General features: G+C 39.1%; 1 protein-coding gene across 2 annotated transcripts in view; it reads left to right on the top strand.

Annotated features, from left to right (window-relative positions):
• LOC105019312 (glutamate receptor ionotropic, kainate 3) overlaps positions 1-26664 on the top strand; it is a 143457-nt gene that overhangs the window by 72778 nt on the left and 44015 nt on the right. For both annotated transcript variants that reach the window (XM_020041430.3, XM_010885385.5), the window contains exons 2-10: positions 1411-1584; positions 2189-2446; positions 3003-3184; positions 6436-6489; positions 10359-10529; positions 11980-12123; positions 13538-13645; positions 21267-21380; positions 24086-24289. In XM_020041430.3, coding sequence (XP_019896989.1) covers positions 1411-1584; positions 2189-2446; positions 3003-3184; positions 6436-6489; positions 10359-10529; positions 11980-12123; positions 13538-13645; positions 21267-21380; positions 24086-24289 — 1409 coding nt within the window. The remainder of the gene's footprint in view (positions 1-1410; positions 1585-2188; positions 2447-3002; positions 3185-6435; positions 6490-10358; positions 10530-11979; positions 12124-13537; positions 13646-21266; positions 21381-24085; positions 24290-26664) is intronic.

Genomic DNA, 26664 nt, shown 5'->3' with positions numbered 1-26664 from the left:
ATGACTGAGTGAAATGTTATTATTTTTTACCATAAGAGGGTGTTTGAGGGCATGTTTGCACACCTGACATCCTCAGTTATCTTTGCAGGCACCCAACCCGCCTAAGGGAGTCGCTAGAGTGCAATGATAGCAGGAAATCCCTGCTGATGATGCATCCCCAGCCACCAAGCTAGCTAGTAGTTCTGTTACATATTTAACAAAACAACTTATCCTACTACAATGTTCATTAGCTATTTGTACAATTAGGGAGTCAAGACTTTTTCAGCAAATATTTACAGATTTGCTCCAGATCAAACTTCAAAAATATGTTAATGTGTGACTGAAGAGGAGCTCATTAGGGCAGTTATTTTTCATTTACCTTTAAACTAGTTTTTTTTACAGACAGGTCACACTAACTGAAGGGTGCCAACAAAAAATCTAAGTCTGTTTTAAGAATGTACAAGAACATTTACTGCATTCTATTCTGCAATGTAGCGAACGCTTATATGAACTAGAGGCACCAGGTCTTCCGTTTTATTACATTTCTCAAAGTTTTTCCAGGTTGTGCGAATTCTACCCTCCTAATAGTCAAATTAACAATTACCTAATGTAATTTAAAGAGATTTCATTATTGAATGTAAGACTTTGTGTTATAATGCTTCAGCTTGTACCAAGGACATTATACATGGGTTGGAATCCGAAGAGGTCTCATAGTTATGATATATCGTTTCCATATTAGGGCACCCTCAAAAGCAGCTGACTGAAGCTGTCCTTATATGGACTCTATATTAGTAGAACAGACTTGGCTCCTACCTTTTCCGCTTTGCAAATAGTAGCAGAGGTCTGTGATACTGTTGCAGAGGGTATCAGCAGGAAACAGGTGCTGACTCGGACCTCCGCAATGGGCTGTCTCCAGGCAAAACACAGAGATATTGATGGAAAGATGTATCGATCTGAGCCAACATTTTGACCAGTTTTTTCTATGCTCTCCTGATTTCTTTTGACACAATCCACCGTGGTGTGTGTGTTTTTAGATATACCCAGAGAAACCGTTTTTACATTTAAAACTATCATACTTGAATAGTCTACTCTGCCTGCTCCTAGTTATATAAGCCACCTGTGTTTTAATGTGAACTGAAATGACAACTTAATAGAGTAGAGGAAAAGGCTGAGCTCCTTTTTGGAGGGGAGACATTTTCTGTTTCCTTTCCAGTCTCCTCACTTTTTTCCATTACTGCGGCACACTTCAAAGCCGCTATTGGTATTCACTGCATTCCCTGAAATGGAGTGGAGTTCTCTTTGTTTACCTAGCAAATCTAGTGTATTGCCAGTGTTTAGTGCAAAAGCCCGTTCGTGGATTCAGACAATGTTAACCAGACACCCAGTTAGTGAGTTGGGCATCAACTAATGGGAATTTCTTCTTTATTTCAGGGGGGATCTTCGAACAAACAGAGGGCCCTGTGCCGCTGGTCAGCCCAGAGGAGCTTGCCTTTAAATTTGCTGTCAACAACATCAACAGAAACAGGACTTTATTGCCCAACACAACGTTAACATACGACATACAAAGGATAAATATCTTTGACAGTTTTGAAGCGTCGAGAAAAGGTGAGTGATGCACAGTGTTTTCATCAGGACATCAATCATTCAATTCCAGCCTTCAAATTCAGCCGTGAGGAGCAACATTGAGCACTATTACATTGAACCAGGCTGGGTGTTGGCTATTGGGATGGATACCTTAACCTTATACTCAACCACAAGATCAAGGTTTCAATCCCAGTCGGACTGGGTAAATATCTGGTATTGAAGTAAACACAGAGCTCTTGTTTGGAGTGGATGGAAACAAGGCAGGATCAAAACATTGGACTACAACACAAATCAGTGAACCCCCCCCCCACTACATATGTATCGCCAGTTTGACTGCCATGGGATTATATTTGAATAATTCATAGTGCATTTTCATGTGGTATACCATATGATACTATGGCAGTTTTAGGTAGTGAACTGGTTTGATTTTAGTTCTGATACTACCCTCTGAAACAAGTAGTTCTCTCTTTGGTATAAGTCTACAACAGTTTTTCCATGATCAATAACATCATCATAAATTGATATTTTTTTTGGGGGGTTCAAATATGTATCTCTCTAACTGAACATTGTATGTGATATGCTGTCATTCCCACATTTAACTCAGTCTCTTTTCTTGCCATTCTAGCCTGTGACCAACTGTCTTTAGGTGTAGTGGCAATATTTGGGCCATCTCATAGCTCGTCTTCAAATGCCGTCCAGTCTATCTGCAATGCATTGGAAGTGCCACACATCCAGGTCCGATGGAAACACCACCCGATGGACAACAGGGACACATTTTACGCCAACCTCTACCCGGATTACTCCTCTCTCAGCTATGCCATCTTGGATTTGGTGCAGTTCCTCAAGTGGAAAACGGCAACAGTTGTATACGACGACAGCACAGGTGGGAGGTTTTCTAACAAATCGGGGTCTTTTTCTGGAATAATCCATAGGACTAAGATCAGCTTAAGTTGAGCTGTGTGATATAAATCTTTCTGGATACTCAGGGTTGGTTATACATTTTAATCTGTAACACCATCCTCAAATGGAATAAAACACACTGATATATGTAATATCAATGGCAAAACAACTAAATACAACTTCTCAAGAATTTCGTTTTGATTTAAATTGTATGTTTTGGTGTCTCTTAGACAGTTTTCAAGGCCGAATTAGGACCTTATTTCTGTGAAACGTTCGATTTGTTCATTCTGTCTGCTTGCATGCATTTGGTATTTATTTTGATGTGTATTTTGTGGGTATTTCAAAAATTGTTGTAATACACTGGGCTCGTCTGTAAAACGCACACACACACACACACCTTGTCTTAATTTGACCCTAATAAAATGAAGGTTAAATAAAAATAACTTAAAAATGAAATAGAATAAAAAATGATCTTTGTGTGTTGACATTTAAATCATGTTGTGCATGGCTATAATCTTTCTGATGTTTGTTTCCTAAAGGTCTTATTAGACTACAGGAACTGATAATGGCCCCCTCCAGGTATAACATCAGGTTAAAGATTCGTCAGCTCCCCCTCGATGGGGAGGACACCCGGCCTCTCCTCAAGGAGATGAAGAGAGGACGGGAGTTTCGCATCATCTTCGACTGTAGCCACGAAATGGCTGCACAGATCCTCAAACAGGTAAGAGCAGGCTGAAACTGTCCAGAGTGGACATCACTGGTTGTTCCAAAATATAAACAAGATCAAATTAATATTCTTGATTGTCAAACATTCTAGAATTGGGCTTATCATGAAAGTGTATATTCCTTTGTCCTTTTTTGCTGTATCTGTAATGTTTCCAAGGATGAGGCAGGACACATTAATATATGAGTGCAGTAATATACTTTTAATATAGTTTACTCCAAAGACTTGGTAATGACAAGGCTTTAGAGGACTCAAACCATAAGTACATGAAACTAAGATGACCAACCTTGGGACAGGGAAAGTGGAAGACTACATAGGCAGGTGATCAGGAGAAAATGAGACAAAAGGGACAATAAACTGATATTGGATACAGAATAACTCAAACTTAAAAACAATGTTAAAATAGAAATGTAAAGGTATATTTTTTTAAATATTATTGTAAGTTTGTTTTAAATATATTTTTAAATACATTTGCAATGCTTGCATTTTTTTATGTGATATTTAATTTTACACTTCTGAGATACACGTGAAATTATGTTTTTTTATGTTGTAAATCACCCCTGACTAACATTTATTATGTGTCTGGCAACAAATGTCAATTTCTGATTAAATTGTTGAATTCAGCTGATATATTGTCTATTGTAATCTGTAGACACCAGTGAAAGATGATTCATAATCTGGCTAATAAACTGCAATATATTACTTATAGGCCATAACAGTTTTATCACTTATGCAATGAAAAGACATGTCTTCTTGAGGCAAAAAATGGCATTCAAAGAATATAATCCTAATTCATTCTGACATGAGTAGTTCAATTGAATTTGGATGTTGTAAAAACTTGGGGATGGCTGAAAAGATTATATATTTCAGCACTAAAAGATTTAGATGGCAATGTTTTTTCTGTTATTTTTGCTCTGTCCTCCAACATTCTGTATTTGAAAGAATACATTGACTAGTGCAGATTTTCAGATTTAATTTAAGGGCATTTTAATCTATATTTTTTTTAACCATTCAGAAAGGAGAAAGCATTTTATACATAGTCCTCCTATAATTGGAAACCAACATCATATGGACAGATTCCCTTATTTCTGGATGAAGTAGTGAAACGTGCTGCATTTGGCCCAAAATTCCCAGCATGTTAAGACATCAATGAGCTCTAGGAACGTATTGTCTGAATTTGCAGTTTGTTTTGGCTTAGTTTTGTTGTGAGACCAAGAGAAATAGAAATTTTTGTCATTTTTATTCTGAAAAAGAATAGGATTTGTTTCGAAACAGTTCTGCGTTCATGTGGTCGCTGCCATGATTTTGGATAATCCTGAATGAATAACAACAGATGCGCGATGGCTTCTGTGATGCTGTGGCTTCAACCATCATCTGTGGCTTCAGCATAATTGGTATTTGCTGTTTGATTCTATATGACATTACTAAAGACAAAGAAATACATAGCCACTGCTGTTGGACAATGGTGCATAGCTCAGCAACTGTATCTTGTATCAGTCCTAAAGAATATGAAATGGTCCTCCAACACTGTAGCAGTGCACTGCATTCATCTGGGTTTTGCTGTGCACTGCATTCAACGAAGCCCTGCTTTTTACCTGTTGGTCTGTAAAACACTTTCAGACCCACCTGAAAAAACGCTTCCCCAAATCAGTTCATATCCCCCCTCAAGGTATGGAGAAAATGTGTTATACCATGCAGGACCTACATCCTGAACCTGACCCGGAACCACATCCCTGGTGTCTTTTGAAAAGCTCAAGCCCCTTTTAGCGACGTTTCCAACCTGGGGGCACTTTGTTACGTTTCTTTAAGTGGCACGGCCACCTGGGGAGGGAAGGAGAGGTCTGGGCCAATGAAATGAAATGAGGTTGATGAGGAAGCGGGCGAGTCAGTTAATGGAATGCAGAGACACTAAACAAATTCATCTTCATGTGACTTTGAAAGTGCAGTTTATGGGAGGTACAGTTTGTATCTGTAAATGAATAGTTACACTCTATTAAAGCATAATCACCTTTGCATGTGAAAACATTCATCAACCTGATCAGACCACTAATCTGAAAGTGGGATGTTCAGCTACACCTCTGGGTGCCTGTCCTGAAACAACACCATCCTGCCTCAGCCAGGGAACGCCGGGAGAATTGATCCATCATTGTTTTGGTTTCCAGTGTTGACTGTTGAGGGCTCATTGGCTGTTGCCAGTAGCTACATTATGGCACTGTAGGGTAAAATGGATTAAAGCACCGTAGAATAAGGTCAGTTATAGGAACTGAATTTTTTTTTAAATAGGCCAGCAGATGGAAAAACTACAACACCACTGTCTTGCTGCTGTCTGAACCCCTCACTTGATTTGAGAGTGCATCACCTTTATAAAGTGCCTCTAGTATAGTACATTACACTATTCAATGGCTCTGAAAGACCAACATACTGCATATCACCTTTGCAGTTGTCAAAATGCGGACCAGAATGTTTGTGTCTCACTAAACCCGAAAACGGATTTTTAGTGGTAGTTACCCTGTAATGAAAATGACATTTTAGGAAGGTAATCATCCAACAAATCATAGAAATTGTCATCCGTCTGACATAACGAATCCCCTAATAGCATTTCTAGTGTCACAAATTTGCTGTTGATGCAGTAGATGGAGAAGAGACTTTGGCTAAATAAGAAATATATATTTATATTTATTTACAAAACCTAAGGTATTCACAACAGATGGTACAATTAAGCAGTGTCACCATGGGAATGTAGAACATTTGAATGTAGATTGAGTGAAACGAGTGGTGCTGCTGATGGTGGGATGGTGTGATAGGATGATTGGAGGAACAGATAACTGCTCTCCTATTGATTGAAGGCCGCCTTTCACCAGGTGGGGAGTGACATGACGAGAGCAATTGCAAACTGTTTAAATGCATGCCGTCGAAAAGCCCGCCGGCTCCTAGGAATCACAATTTGCTTCTACTTTTACGCGTGGCGAAACAATAGCACAGGCTTCTGTCAAATTCTGTGACGCACAGTGACGGTCAATACACTCATTAAGGCCTGTGTCTTTTCTTTCCCATCACCCCCTGAAACCAGACCTGGCGGCGCCGGGATGGTTCGCTGTTGTTTATTTTGACTGTTTATATTGATTGCAAATTAACCAAGCGTGACACAGTGACCTTCTTCACTGTCTTGTCTCTCCATCCACATCTCTTCTCTCCGTCCTCATCTCTTCTCTCCGTCCTCATCCCTCGGTTTTTTCTCTCCCCTACAGGCCCAGACGATGGGAATGATGACAGAGTACTACCACTACATCTTCACCACTCTGGTAATGTACGATGCTTGCTAATGCAAATCTAGTCTCATTTGTTCCCATATCCCCGCCGTTTTATTTTCTGATGAATGGTGTGTAATTGCTGATGGGGGTTTGGATCCGGTCCACAATATCAATTTTGTTTGACAAACTGGCAGCATAATGGAGTCTTCAATAGTCAGCCGCCTGTAAACACTTCTCTTGTTGTTCAAGTCAGCAGAAGTCTTTGAAAAGCTAGTGTAAAGGCAACAGATTGGGAGTAACTACGGAGAACGACAGTTGAATGAGGAAACAAATATTCATGCAGCTACCCCGCAATACGTCTTAGTTAGGAAGTTAGCTTCATGATTAGCCCTATTGTGTATGATGTCGGATAATTCGTGACGAATAATAAATTAACTGTTTGCAGTTCCACTTTTAATATTCCCTACTGACTTATTGAATTGGGAGGAGGTCAGAAACACTAACTCACAATACGAAAACGCATTAGTAGAAGACAGTGACCTCCCTTGGGTTTGTTATGTTGCCCTGTGCCCAGCCCTGCTCCCAGCAGAGTACAAGGCTGAGCTGCACAGATTTAATCCTTCGCTCTAGTGACAATAGACAGGGTAGGATGAATACAGTGGTCCCCATGGTGATAGGGCTGGTGCTGGATGTCTTCCTATTGGGCAGAAACCACCCTCTGTTCTTCTGGCTCTCTCCTACTCTCTTAGTCTCTTTATCTGTCTGTATCTCTCTCTGTCAAATACGCACACACACACACACACACATACACACACACACAGTCAGAGACATGGGATGGTAGAATGGGGGCTAGACAGATCCTAGCATGATGGACTTGGCCAGTCTGTTGTGATAATGCAATATGACATACTGGGAAGGCGTGACACGTGTCACCTTTCATGCTCGACAGGATGGCAATGGCATGGTTCCACCATACGTCACCGTTCAGTCGGCCTATCACACCAGGCACTTCATAACCGTAGTCACAGCCTTCTCTGTTGTCACATTGTATACATCGCAACCAGAGTGTCAGAGCAAAGGTTCAGTTATTGATTGTTGGTCATTTAAACATGTTATGAAATGAACATACACATTTAGCTTAGTATGAATTTTTACAGTGCTGTTGACTGTCGATCAGAGCCGAATACCAGAACCTCAGATGTTCTACTGCATGAACTCCTGTTCCTCTTACAGAATAATAGCTCTGCGGTATTGTGGAGCTCCTGCATCTAAATATAAACTGTATCGGCACCCAGAATGAGTATAGGCACCTATTTCAGTCCAAGTAAAACATTGATTTTACATAATAGTTTGTTGACTGCAACAGCTACGGCAATAGTTCTCAATCGGGAGTCAGCGGAAGCAAAACCTTCTGCTCAGGCTACGATCAGATCAAATATCAAATGTATACTATTTGTTTTGCCATCATCAGATTAAACACATTTTCATCAAGAGGTCAGCAGAATTAATTTAGACACAGAGATCGATTATCGACAGGCATCTACCAATTAATGTAATACTTCCTGTATTTCCCTGTTTTCTCTCCTGTTTATTTAAAGTTAATTTACTGAAATTCAAGCTTTAAAGGTTCCAAAGGTTGTTCATTGCCTCATGGAAACAACGATAGGATGTCAGGATATTAGCTTTAAAAACAACACAATTATCTTACAAACTGCAATTATCTGGCCTAGGGAGTGCATATACAATGCTCCTTCCCAGAGCTTGGTTCGTTGAGCCACAGTCTGCTAAACTGATAGCAAAGCTCAATGTATGCTATTTTATCTCACTCGAGTTGGGCTCTGATTACAAAGGTGTCCCTGATGAATTGACTATACCAAAATGGGTCCACTTACACAATGTGTTTGAGAACCACTGATCTACAAAACATTACCCAATGCATAGGATGCCTTCTTCGAAAGATATGGGACCGCTATGTAATATACATACACAAGGTTATATATGATGCCTTGAAACTAACTGAAATTATTTATCTTAAAACTAACATGAATGATGTATACATACATATGAAGCTTGTCAGGAAATTCTGTTTCTTGCTATAATATTCTTTGATATTTCTGTTTTCTCATCCTGGGTGAGGGCAACTTGGACACAGGCAGGAGCCTTGTTCTCTGAAATGAGACTATCATGGTTTCGTCCTTTACACCGTACAGAATTAGCTCCAAAAACCTCTAGTGAGAACGTCATATGTTTTCTACCTCCTTTTACATTTGATCACTATCAAGTCAGTGCGTTACTGCATTCTGAAGGCACAGAAGCAGCACTGATACTGTATGTAGGCTAATGCTGTTTGACAACTGCAGAGTTTTCCCAGGTTGACATTGACCTCCTCTCAAATTATTAGAATGGCTGTTATGCCTGATCCTCCAAGCAAAGTTGACTAAGATGTGAACAATCTAGACATTTTTTTTTTATTTTCATCTTGTGGAATAGCTGACAGAAGACAATACGAGGAGATGAGATGTGTTTTCACAATAACAGTACCTCTTAACAACAATTCGTTCTCTGTTTTGTTTGACTTTCTGTTGCAAAAATGTGCAATAGACTTTGTCTCAACGTGCATGCCTTCCCAGCTAACTGCTGCAACATTTCAAGCTGGCCTAGCTGCTTTGCTAAGTACAGATCATTCTGATGTTGCTCTATGAAGACATATCTGCCTTGATGCAAGTTTGATGTTTTAAAACTAGACAATGTAGATCAATCTAACTTTGTTCTAATACTGCAAACACAATTTCCAATGAAATTTCGCTTCACAATAAACATGTTGCCCGTAACCTGTAGTTATGCTATGTGCTGTTCCCAGAAATGGCATTCAATACGACAGAGACTTTCTTTGATCCTCCATGGTAACAATTTGAGTGGCGTTTGAACCTTACTCAGTGTGGAGAGAAAAAAAGTAAAATGTTGTGTATCTGGAGGCATGCAGTCGTCAGTGTGTGTCTTACACGCTCCCATTCCCCCAGCACTAACCCCACAGGGTGCTAATGAAATATCTATTATGTTCCTCCAAATGTCATTTCCAAGGCCCCGTGGCCCATTCCAACACGATTTGTGTCGACATGTGACTTCACACTTGAGCCGGGATGGCTGCCCTAGAAATTACAGTTGCTTGGAGAAATCTATGTTTGCTTATGTGTTGCAGAGGGACTGTAGAGGCAACATTATTAATTGGATCCAGCAGATTAAGTGGTTCCCCTTTTAGGCAGTGAACGTCGTCTGCCTCATTTACTCACATTTAGGAAAAGCCGCAGCGGCAGAACACAAAGTTAAATGTCATACCTTCAGGTTTCAGGTTTTACTTCTGCACAGCAACCTGGTTATATAAACCTTTAGCAAATGTATTTTAATGACAGAGTCTTGCCTGGTCCCTCTGTATCACGGTAACATGTCTGAAAGTGTTCCGTTTGTACTTCCAGTTGAGGTTGTGTCTGGTCACAAAGGTGCAGGTTGAGTTGAATTGGAAAACGTTGATTTGTAATTTCATTTTGGGGACGTCCATTACACATGGTTTTCAGCTGGTCATTTCAGTGAACCTACCTTAGCTTCCATACCAAAATCCATCTGTGAATGAGGCTTAGAGAACGGATGATGTTTTAACCACACAGAGAGAGACTGTCAATTAAACCAAGAGCAAGGCTTTGGTGCCAGAGTTACACACTTGACAAACTCCATACCCTTATCCTCCAGATGGCTCAAAACACAATCCTTTATTTTGCCCTCATATATCTCCCTTTTACCTCAATCTATCTTCTCCTTTTATGTGATAACAAAGTGGCTTCTCTAGTAACAATAAGACCCCAATCCCAGCAGTCTAAACCCAAACCAGATCTCTTTTTCTCTGTTCTGGTCCTTTTCTTCTGAAGGACCTCATGGCCATTGACCTGGAGCCCTATCGTTTCTGTGGCGTCAACATGACAGGCTTTCGCATCCTTAACGTGGACAATCCTCAGGTGGCATCCATCGTGGAGAAGTGGTCCCAAGAGAGACAGATACCGCCCAAGCCAGATTCTGGCCTTCTGGAGGGGATTATGACGGTATGTTTTTGGTCTGCTGTTGTGGTTGAAATTGTGCTGCCCAGACACCACTGGAAAAAGTGCAGTTTGTTTACTAAAATTCCAGATTTCCAGATTTCCGACTTCCACTTTAATTTTTTTTGCTAATTATTCTATTCCAGGATTCTGGAATGGATGAGGTGTGGGCTTTGAACTTCAGCTCTTTTTAAATTTGACACATTGAGATTACTGTGCACACGGTCAGCTGTAATTTACTTCAGCTGAAGTAGATCTGTTTTTTAGGGGACTAAAAGTATTTAAATATATAATATGAATGTTAAAAAATTCAAACATTTAATGCTTGACTACAATGTGTTTGTCTTAGTTGAGCAATGAATTGCAATGTTTTATTTTTAATGTATCAAGTTCTGTTAATGTACTGTACATTCCTGTTCCATATTACCTCATTTTGAATCTTTTGTGTCGACCCCAGGAGTAGCTGCTACTTACTAGCTAATGGAGATTAAAATATAATCCTTAACATGAATGTACACGTTTATTGTAAATCCCTCTCTGTTAATGTACAGTACATGCTACCATTATTGTGAATAATCATACATGACTTACTAACACTGCTAACCTGTAATTGAAATAGTGGGAGGTTAGCATGTCTCGAGAATATAATATTTGTGTTTCTTTTTAGAAACATATGCTCTTTTTAACTACAGCTGCTGCTGATATACTATGTATGGTACCACTAATTATGCCCATACTGATTATAATGATTTGGAGCCTATTTGGATTATAATGTCAGCTAACAACCACTTAGATGCGTGGTGGTCACAGTGTACTCAATTTTGAAGTAACTCAAAGTATTCAGGGGAGCTCATAGTAATTCTCAAATCCCATCACAATGGACACAAATCCAATCCCTGATACTCCAATAAAACCAGCCTTTACGCTCTAAGTTAATAAGAAAGTGTAGCTAATAGAAGATAAAGAGTTCTACACGCAAGTTATATATTCATTATGAATATTTCATTGTAGCAATCCCTCTTTGTTTGTTTATATGTATTATTGTATTTGACTAGGGTTCAAATACACCCACATGAACTCTTGCAGCTCTCATTAAGTATGTAAGGAGGTTTTATGGAGAGTGGGCTCATTACATGTAGCACACACTACTACATTCTCCCGGAACACCTTATGACATAGTATGTAGGTGATACAAACACAGGCTCCTATAATTGAATAGTACTCGCCTGGAAAGCCTCATATCCATATTTACAAAAGCCACTGAGCGCAAGAGGTACCAACATAAATTATGGAGCTCACTTCTTAATGCTTGCTATTTGGAAGAGAAATCATAAGGAAAAATCAGAGCGCTGTGATTTCTCCTTGTTAGCATAGCTTTTGCTGGGACTGGGGCGCGGTGAGGATGACACTCCTAGTTCACAGCCGTCAGCTGAAATAATGTCCCCCTTTATTCCAGACAGACGCTGCTCTGACGTATGACGCGGTCCACATCGTGTCCGTGTCTTACCAGCATGCCCCACAGATGACGGTCAACTCGCTGCAATGCCACCGCCACAAACCCTGGAGGTTCGGAGGCCGCTTTATGAGTTTCATAAAAGAGGTGATGCTGAGTGTCTTGTTTTTGTCTGATTTGTATGTGTGATTTACATCACGTCATACCTGTTAAGAATTTGTTGTCAGGCAGAATTCTGACAACTGTTGAATTCCTAATACGGGACTGAGTTTCCTATGTTTGTATTTGTGACCAGAGCACACATTGGGGAGAGAAACTGTCCTGAGAATTCTACTCATATTAAACAGTTTAATTAAAGACTGGTTAATGCCAACACCATTCTGTTGTTCTGATACATCCACACGATGTCAGACTTCGAACAAATTTAAGAAAACATAATGTGACTAAAACTATGTCATTTGAATTGTAAATAGTGCCGAGTGCTTACTGTTTTTTTTTAGGTCATTCTTGTCCCAGTAAGTTTGTTCCAGTTTCTCTTGTGAGCCGTTAGATATCTCTCTAGAGAAATGGCATGGTGAGCTCACAAAAAAAAACAAGAAATGGAAATGGAATGCAACTAATTGAACTGATGTACTTAATAATCGGAAAACAACCACATTTTTTGTAAACTCTTCACCACAAATAAATATCTGTATAAATATTTTTTTAGGAATCTGGAAACACAAGGAAGTTTATTAGATAAGGTGACAAATAAATAAGGCAACATTGTCAGGGGTCAAGACCCATTTCTATACACAAAATCAGTGTTATCTGGTTAAAAATCTTCTTCATGAACAGTGTCTTACAATAATCAGCTGCTCACAACAATTTAATTGTAATATCTAACTAAATTCTTATATGTAGATGGCAATATTTTTTTTTAATCAAATGGTAAATGGTGCTCTCTTCTGTTCAGTCTGTATAATGAGACTGAAATATAAACAGCTCTTATTTCATCTAACAAGAGAGAGTCTGATGACTGAGACTCAGAATTGTCCGATTAGGGTTGTAGAACATGATGTCATGGTGCCACAGAACCCAGTGTACATCACTAGCCTGGCCCGGAGTGTAAGTTAGGGCACTGTGTTATCTCAGTAGCTCAATAAGTAGCTCCATCAGTGCCAGGGGTAACAGGAACCTCTCTGTGCTGGGTGAAACAGGAGGAGGGCTCTGGTGGGAGGGAGGGAGAGAGAGGGGCAGTGGGTTGGGTGTGGGGGGCCGTAATGTGTTTTTTCCCCCTTCCTCCTGGGGAATCAAGCGAAGGAGATGGTCCTTAATTAACACTATGGTCTGCAGGGAAAAAGTGTCTGAAGCGTTGGGATGTAAAATGTAATTAAAAAGGAAATGCAGCCGCGTGTGTTTGTGTGTGTGTGTGTGTGTGTGTGTTTGTGCGCGTGCCTGCCTTTCGGTCCTGTTTTGCGTATGAATGTGTGTGTTTGGTAAGTGCTTGTTTGTGTATGTATTCAAATGCTTATTTTTTAGAACCAATGCTAAATGTGGTTGTGTGTTTGTCTCTTTGCAGTCCCATTGGGAAGGTCTGACAGGCAGGCTGTCTTTCAACAGGACCAGCGGCCTCCGCACAGACTTTGACTTGGACATCATCAACCTAAAGGAAGAGGGCCTGGAGAAGGTAACATCCCATTCTGACCAATGTTTTTGGCTATCAAACCAAGCCCACCTGAATTCATTGTAACATAAGAGTTTTAGATTGTAGTTATGTTTGAGGACATTGGACATCTACATTTTGTCTTTAGTGTGGAACAAATAATGCACCATGATTTCCATTTAACAGTTTTAATTTACCCCCTAACAAGGAAGCCAATGGGCTGATTAAATATAAGCATCCGTTAATGGGTCATAAAGCAAATTGGAGGGCAGACATTAAAGTGTTAACTGCAAGTATCTCCTAATGGTAATTTGAGGTAATGCCCAAAAAGCTGTTTTGGTACTAATGAGGTGTATAACACTAATTGTTGTCCCTTCATGATGAAATTGGGAAGGGGACTAAGGAAATGTCTCAGTTCACGTGTATGTGCGTGATGTGTGATATCTCAGATACAAATGGGATGATTTTGACAAGTCATAGAGGTTTGGCATTTACAACATTAAGCTGATTGGCCAGACTGTAATGATTTACCAAGCAATGGAAAAAGCAGTCTTTGCTAGGTCTTGCCCTTCACATCGTATGACCTCTAGAAAAAGCTTAATGCAGAATTTATTCCAGATAAAAGTGTCTGTTATGATGTACATGGGTTGGTCGCGTCAAATGCATATACAGTTGTGCTTAAAAGTTTGCATACCCTTGGAGAATTGGTAATATATGTACCATTTGTAAAGAAAACTATGGGATTCACATTCAACTGTAGGTCATAACAGAATTGCATAATCATAAAGCAAAACATGGCAAAAAATATTTTTTTTACTGACCCCTGTTCAAAAGTCTAATACTGTGTATTGCCCCCTTTAGTATCAATGACAGCATGCATTCTTTTGTAATAGTTGTCTATGAGGCCTCGAGTTCTGGCAGGTGATATTGCTGCCAATTCGTCTTGGCAAAATGCCTCCAGGTCATGCAAAGTTTTGTCTGGTTGTCTTGCATGAACCGCACGTTTGAGATCTCCCCAGAGTGGCTCTATGATATTAAGGCAAGGAGACTGTGATGGTTACTCCAGAACCTTCACCTTTTTCTGCTGTAACCACTGGAGGGTCAACTTGGCCTTGTGCTTAGGGTCATTGTCTGGCATTTGCAAGGCTTTGGATATCTTTTTATATTCTTTTCCATCTTTATAAAGTTCCATTACCTTGTTACGCAGGTCTTTTGAACAGTTCTTTTCTGCTCCCCATGACTCAGTATCTAGCCTGCTCAGTGCATCCACATGAGAGCTAACTAACTCATTGCCTAATAATACACAGACACTAGTTGCAATTTAAAAAGCCACAGTTGTGGGAAATTCAAGGCCAAACATTCAAGGGTATGTAAACTTTTGATCAGGGCCATTTGGGTAATTTCTGTTATCATTATGATTTAAAAAGGAGCCAAACAACTATGTGATAATAAATGGCTTCATATGATCACTCTCCTTAAATAATAGACAGTTTTTTTGCGTGATCAGTCATATTTTCAAAATCAATGCCATAATTTCACAATTTCTGCCAGGGTATGCAAACTTGCAGTATGTAAATCTCTCAATGATGTTTGTACCATATCAGCCATATGATTGCGTTATAAAAGGCACATAATTTGATCTGTTTTAGTTAGTTTACTCATTACACCAAGTCCTGGATTCAAAATCAAGCTCATTGAAAAAATATCATTGGAAATAAAAATATTCTACTGGACTGGGCTAAATCTGTGTCGGGGATACCCCCATATTTGTAATGAAAGGGATTCTGCTAACCAGCCCATCACGCACCATCTTGTATTCTTCCACCAAAAGCTAACTAGCTACTGTTGCTAAGTTATTAGTTAGCTGACATTATTACATGTTGTTGCAAAGTCAATGCAATAGCCTCTCATCAGATGCTGTTGTACAGCGGATCCCCAGGTGATCAAATGTCTATCCCTTAACAGCATTCTGTGATTTCTCTGAAGAAGTAAACAAATGTGGTTATGTATGTAAAGTCATTGGCTAGCTAGCAAGGTAAATCTCTGGTATAGGGGTATATTTTTTGGCATATTTTGGTTGATTGACAAGCTAGCTCCTATATGGATATGGTTCACAATCAAAGTATTTCCTTGTTCTCAAGTCATCTTGGTTTTTCAGTGGTGCTGTTAAATAATCGATTTTGTAGTTCATCTTTGTAACAAATTTAATGGCTCTGAGTGCATGGTCTTATTGAAGGATGACTTAACAAAAAATATATAAATAACCTATGTGACATTGTTGTCCTCTAAGAAAATAATGTCCACTGTGTGACTTTTGCAGTTTCATATCCCACAGTCAGAGTGGTACGAATTAGAATTTCTCTGCTATGTTTAGCTCTCTAAACCAGGTCACTGGTTAGTTATGAGTAGCCAGTTTGTTATGAATTCCCTTTACCTAGTCATTTAGGTCTTAATTAGGAACTTCCCTAAACTGGTGAACATCTGAGTGCTTTAACTTTTCTATTCTTAAATATCTTCTGTCTTTGCTCATAGTCTTTATATCCATGGAATTGTCTACAATGAACTGTTCTAGTCTGTAAAGATAGGATTTATAGGTCTAATCCACTTTAATTGAATATTAGCCCGAGTTTGAGCTCATAGGAGAGGTTTTCCAGTTAAAGTGGCAAATTCACTTGATTCTGACATTTATATTAAAAGAGGGGAAAGGAAAAAAGATGGAAAGCTCTCTTTCCCTGTAGTTGCACGAGTAAATAACTTTTGAATTGCTTCTTTGGCTAATCACGTTTAATGAATTGAGTTAATTGGCCACAATTAGTAAGAATAGGCTGGCGTGCAGAGTGAAATAAATTATGGATTTTTTTTTAAAGCACCTCTTCACATCACGTCACATAGTCCTTTCTCTTTAGCTGTTTCACACAAGCTGTAACTAATATGCTTTTCAAATTCAAGCATATGCTCCTCAGCGGATCAGAGGACATTATCAGGTGTTTTTCATGCCGGCTGCGATGTAGCGTGTTTGTGTGCCTTTAAATGGATCCGCTTCAAGTGCAAGCCAGCCCTGTGAATATTAAATGGCACTTTGGTAGTTACAGTATGTGGAAAGGAGGAAGGGAACGAGAAAAGTTGGTAAAGCGTTTGACTGGAACTCCACCGCTGACAGCCTACAGGACTATTTGTGGTAATGACATGTTCCAGAGTTGTCATGATAGAACGGAAGGGGCTTTCGCGCCTAGAGGGCAACTCTCGTGTGCAACTCCCTTTGTGTTGGATCTTTTTGGGCTTATCTTAGTGAAATTTCCCAGCGCAGAACATATCTCCCAGTATAATTCAGCCTTTTCATTCCCATTGTCAACAATCCCATGCTGTGCTTTCTTTTCAAAATTAATTGTAGACATTTGTGTTTTGCTATATTCCTAAAGGCACAGAACTGCAAATATACTCAGACCTGAAATAGCCATATAAACATCACGCTAGAATGCTTATCTAGTTTGCTATTTTTAATGTTCTGTTTTCTACGATTGAAAGGAGCATATTATAAAAATGAAATCAAAGACATTGTTAAAGAAATGAAATTTCACTGCGCTACCACCTCCCACTTTTTCTCTATATTCAAAGGCACTTGCTCACATATACATTTGACAAAACATAAGCTATCAATGTTTTTTTTTTTTTTTACATTTAAAAAAGTTTTCCAATCAACTACAGTTATCATTTTAAGTTAATTATACCATATAGCATAGCTAATATACCATGACTAACATACAACTTACGAATGTAGGCAATGAAATATGTCAAAAAAAATGTTTACACAACAAAATGAAAACAAGTTGATTTGAATTGAAGCAAATACCTGCTGGTTAATAGCTCTATGAAATCTGGTCAAAATCTCAACGTAGGATGCAATACCTCGTTCAACTAAATGTTCAATAGCAAGAATAACAACAACGTAAAATAATTAACATTTGTCTAAGATGCTTGAAGACCAATAAAAACATTTCTGCTCATGTACAGTATAAAGACAGGCAGATTCCTATCTATCAGGCATGGTTAAGCAGGAAAATTGTTTCCTGCAATATTTGTTGTCAACTTGATGTTTTAACGACAGTAGATATATCTATAAAGAGTATGCCTTTTACTGTAAAGGATTGCCAGCCACAGGTCTCAGTAATTATTGCAGTTTCTAAACATTGCCAACAGAAGTATTCAGTCAATTCCCACTGCTTAGCAATTAGCAAACCATACACCAATAGGATAAACTTAATAATTTGTCATATTTGCCCTGTTAAAACTGTTGTGGTCAAAAATACAATTGGTAAATACAATCTTCCATTTGTATTTAAAATGTTTCCTTAGGATGTCGGAGAAAATAGGCTGGCTGATCTAGATAAAATATTCAGCTCCCAATGTCTCTAAAATACTCTCTGTTAGCCTGCTCTGGTTAATATCCGGTGCAAAATCATCATGTAAGATCATTATGTTACATTACATGTTACATTACATGTTACACCATTATGTTACATAAAGTAATTTTGCTAGCTAGGTGGGCAGGAAACACTGCCCCTCCAGAGTAGTCTTTTAATCTTTGACATCTTGTACTTCTCAGTATATCTGCAGATAGGAACCTCAATGAACGACTTGTAGCATGATTGTTATAGCATGGAGGCTTTGAGAAATGAAACAAAACATGACTATATGGCCTTTTCAAATCTTGCTTGCCCTTCAATAAAATGTTGAGGTACTTGAGTGTGCTCCTTTTGGCCATTGAAATGTGAAACAGATCTCACTGACCTAGACATCTCTCAATCATGATACAAACCAATACAGTGTCCCCCAGGGTGAAATGTCACTTTAATTTGACCTACATTATAATATCTACATTATGATTTGATATTGTTTTCCAGTTTCACACTGCAGAAACATGTCCTGCAGGAACTGGAAATGTTTATTATTCTGTAGATTGTATTTAATGGACATTTTTTTTAACACCAAGTCAATTAAACTTCAAGGATATCAATCTGTTCAGTTAGGAATTATTTGCCACTGTTTTGGTGCAAATAAAAGTGATAACAGGTGCACAGGAGAGGCAACAGCTAGACAATGCCCAAAAAGGAGTGTCTTTTTGCAGGAGATTGCCACAGACAACTGCTCTGCTCTCTCATTATCCTTCCTGATAGATTCTACTCTAGTTTTGTGTTTTACTAGTATCCTTTTCACCACTGGTAGCATGAGGCGGTACCTGCAGCCCATTCAGCTTGCACAAGAAGGTTTGTTGTGTCTCCCAGTACGGTCTCAAGGGCATGGAGATACCAGGAAACAGGCCGTCACTGGAAGAGAGCTGGACAGGGCCGTAGAATGGCATCAATCCAGCAGCAGGACCGGTATCTGCTCCTCTGTGTGCAGAGGCGCAGGAGGAGCACTCCCAGAGCCCTACAAAATGACCTCCTGTGTCCTACTGGTGTGCATGTTTCTGACCAAACTGTCAGAAACAGACTCCATGAAGGTGGCATGAGGGCCCAACATCCTCTAGTGGGACCTCTGCTCACAGCCCAGCACCGTGCAGCTCGATTGGCATTCGCCAGAGAACACCAGAATTGGCAGGTCCACCATTGGCGCCCCATTCTCTTCACAGATGAGAGCAGGTTCACACTGCACTTGACGGACGTGAAAGAGTCCGGAGACGCCGTGGCGAACATTATGCTGCCTGCAACATCATCCATCATGTCCCATTTGGCATGAACCAGGCCAGTGATGGTCTGGGTAGACGTATCCTTGGAGGGTCGCACAGACCTCCACGTGCTAGCCAACGGTACCCTGACTGCTGTTAGGTACCGGGATGAAATCCTCAGACACATTGTCAGAGCTTATGCTGGTGCAGTGGGCCCTGGGTTCCTCCTGGTGCAGGACAATGCCTGGCCTCATGTGGCCAGAGTGTGTTGGCAGTTCCTGGATGACGAAGGCATTGATGTCATTGACTGTCCCTCATGTTCCCACAACCTGAATCCCAACTGAGTACCTCTGGGACGTTATGTATTGGTGCATCCAATTCTGTTAAGTAGTGCCATAAACTGTCCAGGAGCTCACTGATGCCCTGATCTAGGTCTGGGAGGAGATCCCCCAGGATACCATCAACCTTCTCATCATGAGCATGTCCAGACGTTGTCACATTATGAGTCACATTATGAGTTGCCATGATGAAATTCACGCTTGATGAAGTTGGAACATCTTGTGATTCCAATTATTTATTTAGATTTTCAGTTTGAATCTAATCCTCAGTCGGTTGGTGATTCTGGTTTCCATTGACCATTGTTACATAATTGTGTACATAACGAATTACACAATGTACAGTAAAGATTTAGATCTTTAATATATTTTGTTCATTGAGACCTGATGTGTGATTTAGGTGTTCCTTTAATTTTTGTTTCAGTATAATAAAAGCTTTCAGAGATTGATTTAATATTGCCCATTTTACCTATTGACCAATATAAATGAAATACTTAGTTTTCACAAGATTCTTAAAAAAAGATAATCTTGGTGCTGGTAGTGCTATGAATAAGGGAATTGTGAGATCACCAGGGAGTTGACCAAGGCAACTTTACCATAAATAGTTAGATGCAGTATTTTCAAATGCTTCAGTATCCTAAATACTTTGTAAATGTTCCTATCAAAGTCGCTAGTATTGGCAGTGAATGTTGGTTAAATGGTGGAGGTGGTAATTAGCAGGTGTATTGTGGCAAATGTCTGTCCTACCAAATGTTCAGTCTCTGGTTTGGATTTTGTCAATGCTATATCTGTTTATTTTCTCATTTTATTAGGCCATTTTTTATTATGAATTAAAAACAATGTAGTATCTAACAGAAATGTCAATATGGTATGGTAAATTCAAATGCAGAACAGTAATGGTTACTGGCCAACAAAACATTTCAAAATGTGTTTTTTTCAACAAAAAGCAAGAAAAAACGAAATATACAGTGGGGAGAACAAGTATTTGATACACTGCCGATGTTTTCACCCTTACAAAGCATGCTTGCCTATTGGCAGCCAAGTTAACACACTGCATTTGTTTTGAAAATCATAGCAGATTTGCTGGTGAATAGAATTATTGTTGTTGTTGCGTAGGAGTGGAACAAAGCAGTGCTCACTCTTCGTTTCAACAATTCGTAAGCTATGATATTCATAAGGGGTATTTTTATATTTTTATAAGTATTTTTAGAACAAGACTTATGGAGGGAGTGACAGGTGGGTGACAATGAAAACCGTTTTTATACAGAAAAGTTGCAGAACAACACAGTGTGCTTTTGTTGAGTCTTAGACTCATATTTTATTTTTATTTATTCATAATATAAATGTTTCAAACCTTACAACCAGGATGAAGTGAAATATATCAGTCATATTCCCACCAGAATAATTAGATCTGTTAGACTACAATGCCAATTTATTTTCGAGCTTGCCTCCATATCCCATCACATTGTTGAACACACACCCTCTCTATAACCTTGTGGTGTCGAGTGCTTTCAGAGGGGATACAGTCAATCAGCAAGTGTTTACTGGAAATAAGTCCTAGAGGAGGTGGGCTTGTTGGACGCCCAGGGTCATAATACACTGCAGTGGAGACACCAACACTTTCCCTGTGTACATCCTCATGCAGGTGGGGAAATGGAGTGCGTCCGGAGGTCTCAACATCACAGAGGTCCCGAAGCGGAAAGGGATGAACATCACCGACTCACTGGCCAACCGTTCACTGGTCGTCACCACTATCGTGGTGGGTAGCCATGTGTTAAAGACCAGTGTACTGTCTACTATGTCTGTTTGTTTGTCTTGTACTGGCCTTGAATAAAATCAGTATTGTTAAATCCAGAGACTACAATCAAATCCTGAAGTAAGTAAAGCTTAAACTGAGATCTAAGCTTTTTTAAGTAGCCTACCTTGATCCTAAATGTTTGAGTTGATTATAATATAGTTGATTATAATATTTTTATATTGTATTTATTTTTTTTGAAGAAATGGGCCGGTTGTAGAAAGTAGTTGCCTACCTCTTGGTCTAAAGTCAGAATTTAAGCCTGTCAATTGAGAAGTCAGTGGGTATATGTGGAGCTATCAACACAGGGACAATGCACGTCCTCCATGGGCTTATTCTGGATGGACACACAAGTCATCAACAATGATAAACACTGTCATTAAATCTGGATTGGAGCACAAGGCTGTAATTATGACCGAGCGAGGTCTAGAAGGGATATAATCAGTGCCTTTCTGGTGCCAACCATGGGGAGTAGCAACTTCGATCACAATGACAAGAAATTGAACCACATAACAGGTGGTGTGTAGAACTGCATCTAAAAATAAATTCACAAACTATTAAGTTAAGTCTTTCTTAAGGTTTGTTACTGTGGTTTATAAAATGTTTTGGGTGACCGGTTAAACTTTATTCTTGACAAAGATAACAGCAATTTCAATGAAAATGTCTTATTACACGTGCCTTTTAATAGGAGAGTAATAAGTCCAATTTAGGTCCAAAAACACCACCGACATGCAATGTCTTATGTTTTGGACAATCCAAATCTATGGTAAAATGTTCATTTAAAGAGTCTGTAACAAATCATTAACAATGGCATTTACGAATAGTTTGTTCACCATTTATCAATCACATTATAAAATGTTACAGTTGAGTTTTTTTGTGTTTTATCACATAATCATACTTATTTACAGCAACCGCTGAGCAGATAGGGTTAAATGTTGAACAGGGAATGCTAAGGGAAATGCAGTTATTCATACTTTATAATTTCCTGAAATATCCCGTTCAGTGTGCTTATTCTTTGCCATGTACTGTTGAGATGCTTACCAATTGCCCATTTGCTGGTGGGAATAATTATCCAATCAAAACACACGCTCACTATAGGGCTAAAAATGACGTCTTCTAAATATTAATACATTATTCATAAATGTGTGATAAATTATTCAAAATAATTTACAAATGCCTTATACATGGTTTATTGTGTAATTTAAAAATAAAGTGTCACCAAATCCAAACTTTTAGTTTGTAAAAGCAGTGAGTGCTAAATAGAGCAGCAAAACTAACATCAGTGTCTGTGTTTTCTCCATTCTGAGCTTAATGACATTGCATCAAACTGATCTCAGCGATGCGCGAATAAGACGTCTGACAGTTTTATGGTGATAATGTCTTACATTCTGAAAAGAGATTAAGATATTTAATGCGTTTCCTGGCTCTTGCATTAATTGTTTTCAGTCGATTGCCTCCTTTTAAATTGTTGTTATTATTATTATTGTATTTTCTGTCTGTATATACCCATGCTGTGCTAAAAAGTGAGAAACTTGTTTGAACACTTTGATTTGAGTTACAATGTTTGCAAACCTTTGGATCAAGATAATTGGACAACTTGAAAGTTCACCACAAAGTTTTCTTCATAAATGCATTGTAATCAAGCATTTATTGGTTTTCATTTATTTAAAGATTTGTCCTAGCTGTGAGCTGCCAACTTGCAAAATAATTATTTAAAGAAATAATTAGTATTGCAAGCAATTAAAAAAAGACATGGCATTTTGGATTCCCCTCTTTGTCATGTACGTGTGGCACATCGATGCGGATGGGAATGGAAAAGTAGAGGTCACAGTGACTGGAGAATCAATTACTCCACTTATGAATTGTAAGTCTGGAAAAAAGATAATTAAAAAAAACAGAAGGTTTTTTTGTGGGCCCTACAGTATCTTGCTGATATGTAGTGGCCTATTGCTAACTAAATGGAACTATTGAGCAGTGAATTATTATTTATCTGAGGCTTTAGCCATTGTTCATGCAGACAAAAGGCATCACCTTGGTTGCTCTGCCTTGAAAGACCTGTGATGAAAATGAAGACAACAAGATTGTAGGCATGTTTTATTATATTGCAGCATTCTGTTCCTAATCAAGCTTTTATAAGGCCCGATATTACGAGCAGACAGGAAGATTGTTACAAGGCAGTAAAGACCGCTGGCTTCCATAAACTGCATCAGTCCGTAGTATACAATATCTACAAGGTGCAGTGCTCAAGGTTGTGTAAAGGAGCATGGTCAGGTGGTGGCTGGCTGCATTGGAGGCTGTTCTCATTGTCAAAACCACTATAGTCATTTGCAGTGTCAGATTCACCAGATTTTGTACAGTAAAGATCTTTCCCATTGCATGTTTTATGGGGCTTTAGATCGCACTGCACAGCGTTGACTTAAATTAGTTGAAGTTTCCCCTCAACACACACTCCGATAATCCTGGGGAAACCTCCACCCACCCGTATTTATTCATACGGTCTATCTAAACACACATCGGACTGGACTGTCCTTGTCACTCCCTGTTGGATGCAACAATTATTTTAAGCCTACTGCAGATCACTTTACCTCAGTTATGTGTGTGTGCTCAGGGACAAATTGCTAAAGATGACCTCAATGCTGGATTCCATTTGATGTTTTATGTCGTTGCAGGAGGAGCCATACGTCATGTTTAAGAAGTCTGACAAGGCACTGGTTGGCAACGACCGATTCGAGGGCTTCTGTATCGACTTGCTAAAGGAGCTCTCAAACATCCTGGGCTTCTCCTATGACATCCGCCTGGTGCCTGATGGGAAGTACGGCTTGCCGGATGACAAGGGCCAATGGAACGGCATGATTAAGGAGCTTATGGAACACGTAAGTGGGACTACCAGTTACTTTATCAGCAGGGGTGAAAGGAGATTACATTTCTTATCCGTACTGGACGGTTTGTGTATCAGTATTCTCATAGAATGACAGAGATTGCATACTATACATATAGTGTAATCCCTATTAATTTTTTAGCTTATGATCTATGGGCCTGTTTGACGTATAATGTTTATCATATATCACCTTGTCTGTCATCAGCCGTTCCAGTCATTATTATTTCTTATCTACCGGTCAAACAATGTTTATTCACTCTCCAGTTCATGCGTTCACACAGGGATCCATGCACATGCAATATGAAGAAAGTTAAAAGACGTCTGTTGCAAAAATACAAATATACAATTTAAATTGTATTGCATTGACCGTCATTAGGATCACAACTCTTGAAGCCCGAATTGATGTGCCCACTGCTGTATGCACTTCTCTTCCACTTATCTGCCATGTGGTAAATTGTTAATGTTCTTGTTGATCTGCAGCATATTTGAAGGTTTAGCCTACAAAAGAAAATTTGATAAATTTTATTCCACTGTCTTTTGGTAATGTTAAATAATGTTGTTCTAACCTCCAGTTTTGAAATGTCAATTTAATTTGTTTGTGAAATTCACATTCATTTAATCTGACCATACCAGTTTCCATACCGAAACATTGGCACTACTGTTAGTGCCTGACTATTGCTTGTAGCCAGTGCTCAAAATTGTGAATATTCAGATTTTTTGCTTTAGTTTAAATTAGCCACTGCTGAGAAAAAACTATTTCAAATGATTTGTCCTTGTTTTTGGCAGGCGCCATGTCAATGACTATTAGCGTCTGGTTTGAAACATGTAACAATCAAATTAAACAAAATATTTGCTGTGTAGACTTGGACACTGATGTTTGTTTTAAAGCATCTATAACATTTTCAGTGTCTGACATTGACATCAGGGCGGTGCCTTGCTCCCATTTTGAGAATGTTTCTTCCCATCGCCCTCTGCCTGTCCTCCGCCCCTCGATCCCTGGGTCAAAGCTGTGCTAGGATAAAAATAAAGTTGTAATAGCTTAAGTGGCATTTAGAGGAGAGGGTGTGAGTTGGACGCTCGAGTCAATGGCTAGGTGCTGAAGTGTTAGGAAGAGTGGTTAAGCATTGCAGCACTTAATCTCTACCTCAGACAGACGCAGCTTTAATCAGCTCTAGGTTAGTAACCTGGATCTTCAGGTTGAACTAAATAAGGGGTATTTAACTGTTACCCTACGAGTTCTGGAGCCTGTTGGTTTTATGCCTCATCAGTAATTGAACCCACCCGGTGTCCCAGGTCTAAATAAGGCCATGATTAGAGGGTTGAAATTACAAAATGAGGTGGAACTGGCCTTTGAGATCCAGAGTTGAGTATAAGGGAACTACTGGATCATGGTAGGTTTTTTAAGGCAGTTTTTGTAGGGTTTGTTTTACATTGCCATTATACCATGGCTAAGCGCTGTGTCCAGGCACTTTGCAATGTTTTGTGCCTATTAACAAGCACAGCAACTGATAAAATAGGTCCATGTAGGCAACAAAACTGGGCTGAACTTATGTTAATATTACACATATATGTTAATGGTTATTCAAAAAAAAATGCAGTAAATATACCACTATATTCTTGACTGTGAGTTCAACACACCACCACCTGTTATAAGGTACCTGCCACCCCCAAATATGCAATGAAAAATTGCTAAGACAAAGTATGTTATTTTTCACACACCACCACTGGGACATTTGTTACTACTTTAAGGCATGCATCACATTAGTACAAGCCAGAACAGTTAATTTCATGAAGATTGATAGGTATAAAATTAAAATAAAAATAAAATAAAAGCTATTTTTTTAAACATAAAGGAATGCTCTACTGTGTTGTGTGAAGAATGTAACTAGTCATAAGCAAGGGAGTACGAATCATGTTATTGTGGGTGCACATGTAAGAGTAGGAATTAGGCTTTGTGAGGAGGTTTGAATCTTGTAGATACTGTATTATTGTAGGTCTGCACGTTAGTCCTCGAGTAGGTTAGATCATTGTGCTGGAAACATTTGGTTGTACATGGGTGGATAGGGCATTGTGAAGCTCATTTCAATTTCCTTTATTATTTGGCTTCAAACCAATCCCTACTTCTCGTGTCAAACACCTGTATGTGTTGGAATGTATTGAGACTGTGGAAGATGGAAAATGTTCGCGATTTATAGACGAAAAAAATCTCAGTCGTTCGTATAACAGTTGATTGTGTCACGTTTCATTTTGTGGATCCACAGGAACAATCATCACAACATAACAGAGAATGAGTACAGAGACAAGCAGAGTGATGTCATGACAGATTGTTCTGATTAGGGAATTTCAGGTTCAAGCTTATATTCTCTTCCA

This window comes from Esox lucius, chromosome 20 (genome assembly GCF_011004845.1).
Source record: "Esox lucius isolate fEsoLuc1 chromosome 20, fEsoLuc1.pri, whole genome shotgun sequence".
Lineage (NCBI taxonomy): Eukaryota > Metazoa > Chordata > Actinopteri > Esociformes > Esocidae > Esox > Esox lucius.
This window is presented reverse-complemented; position numbering and strand designations above follow the sequence as displayed.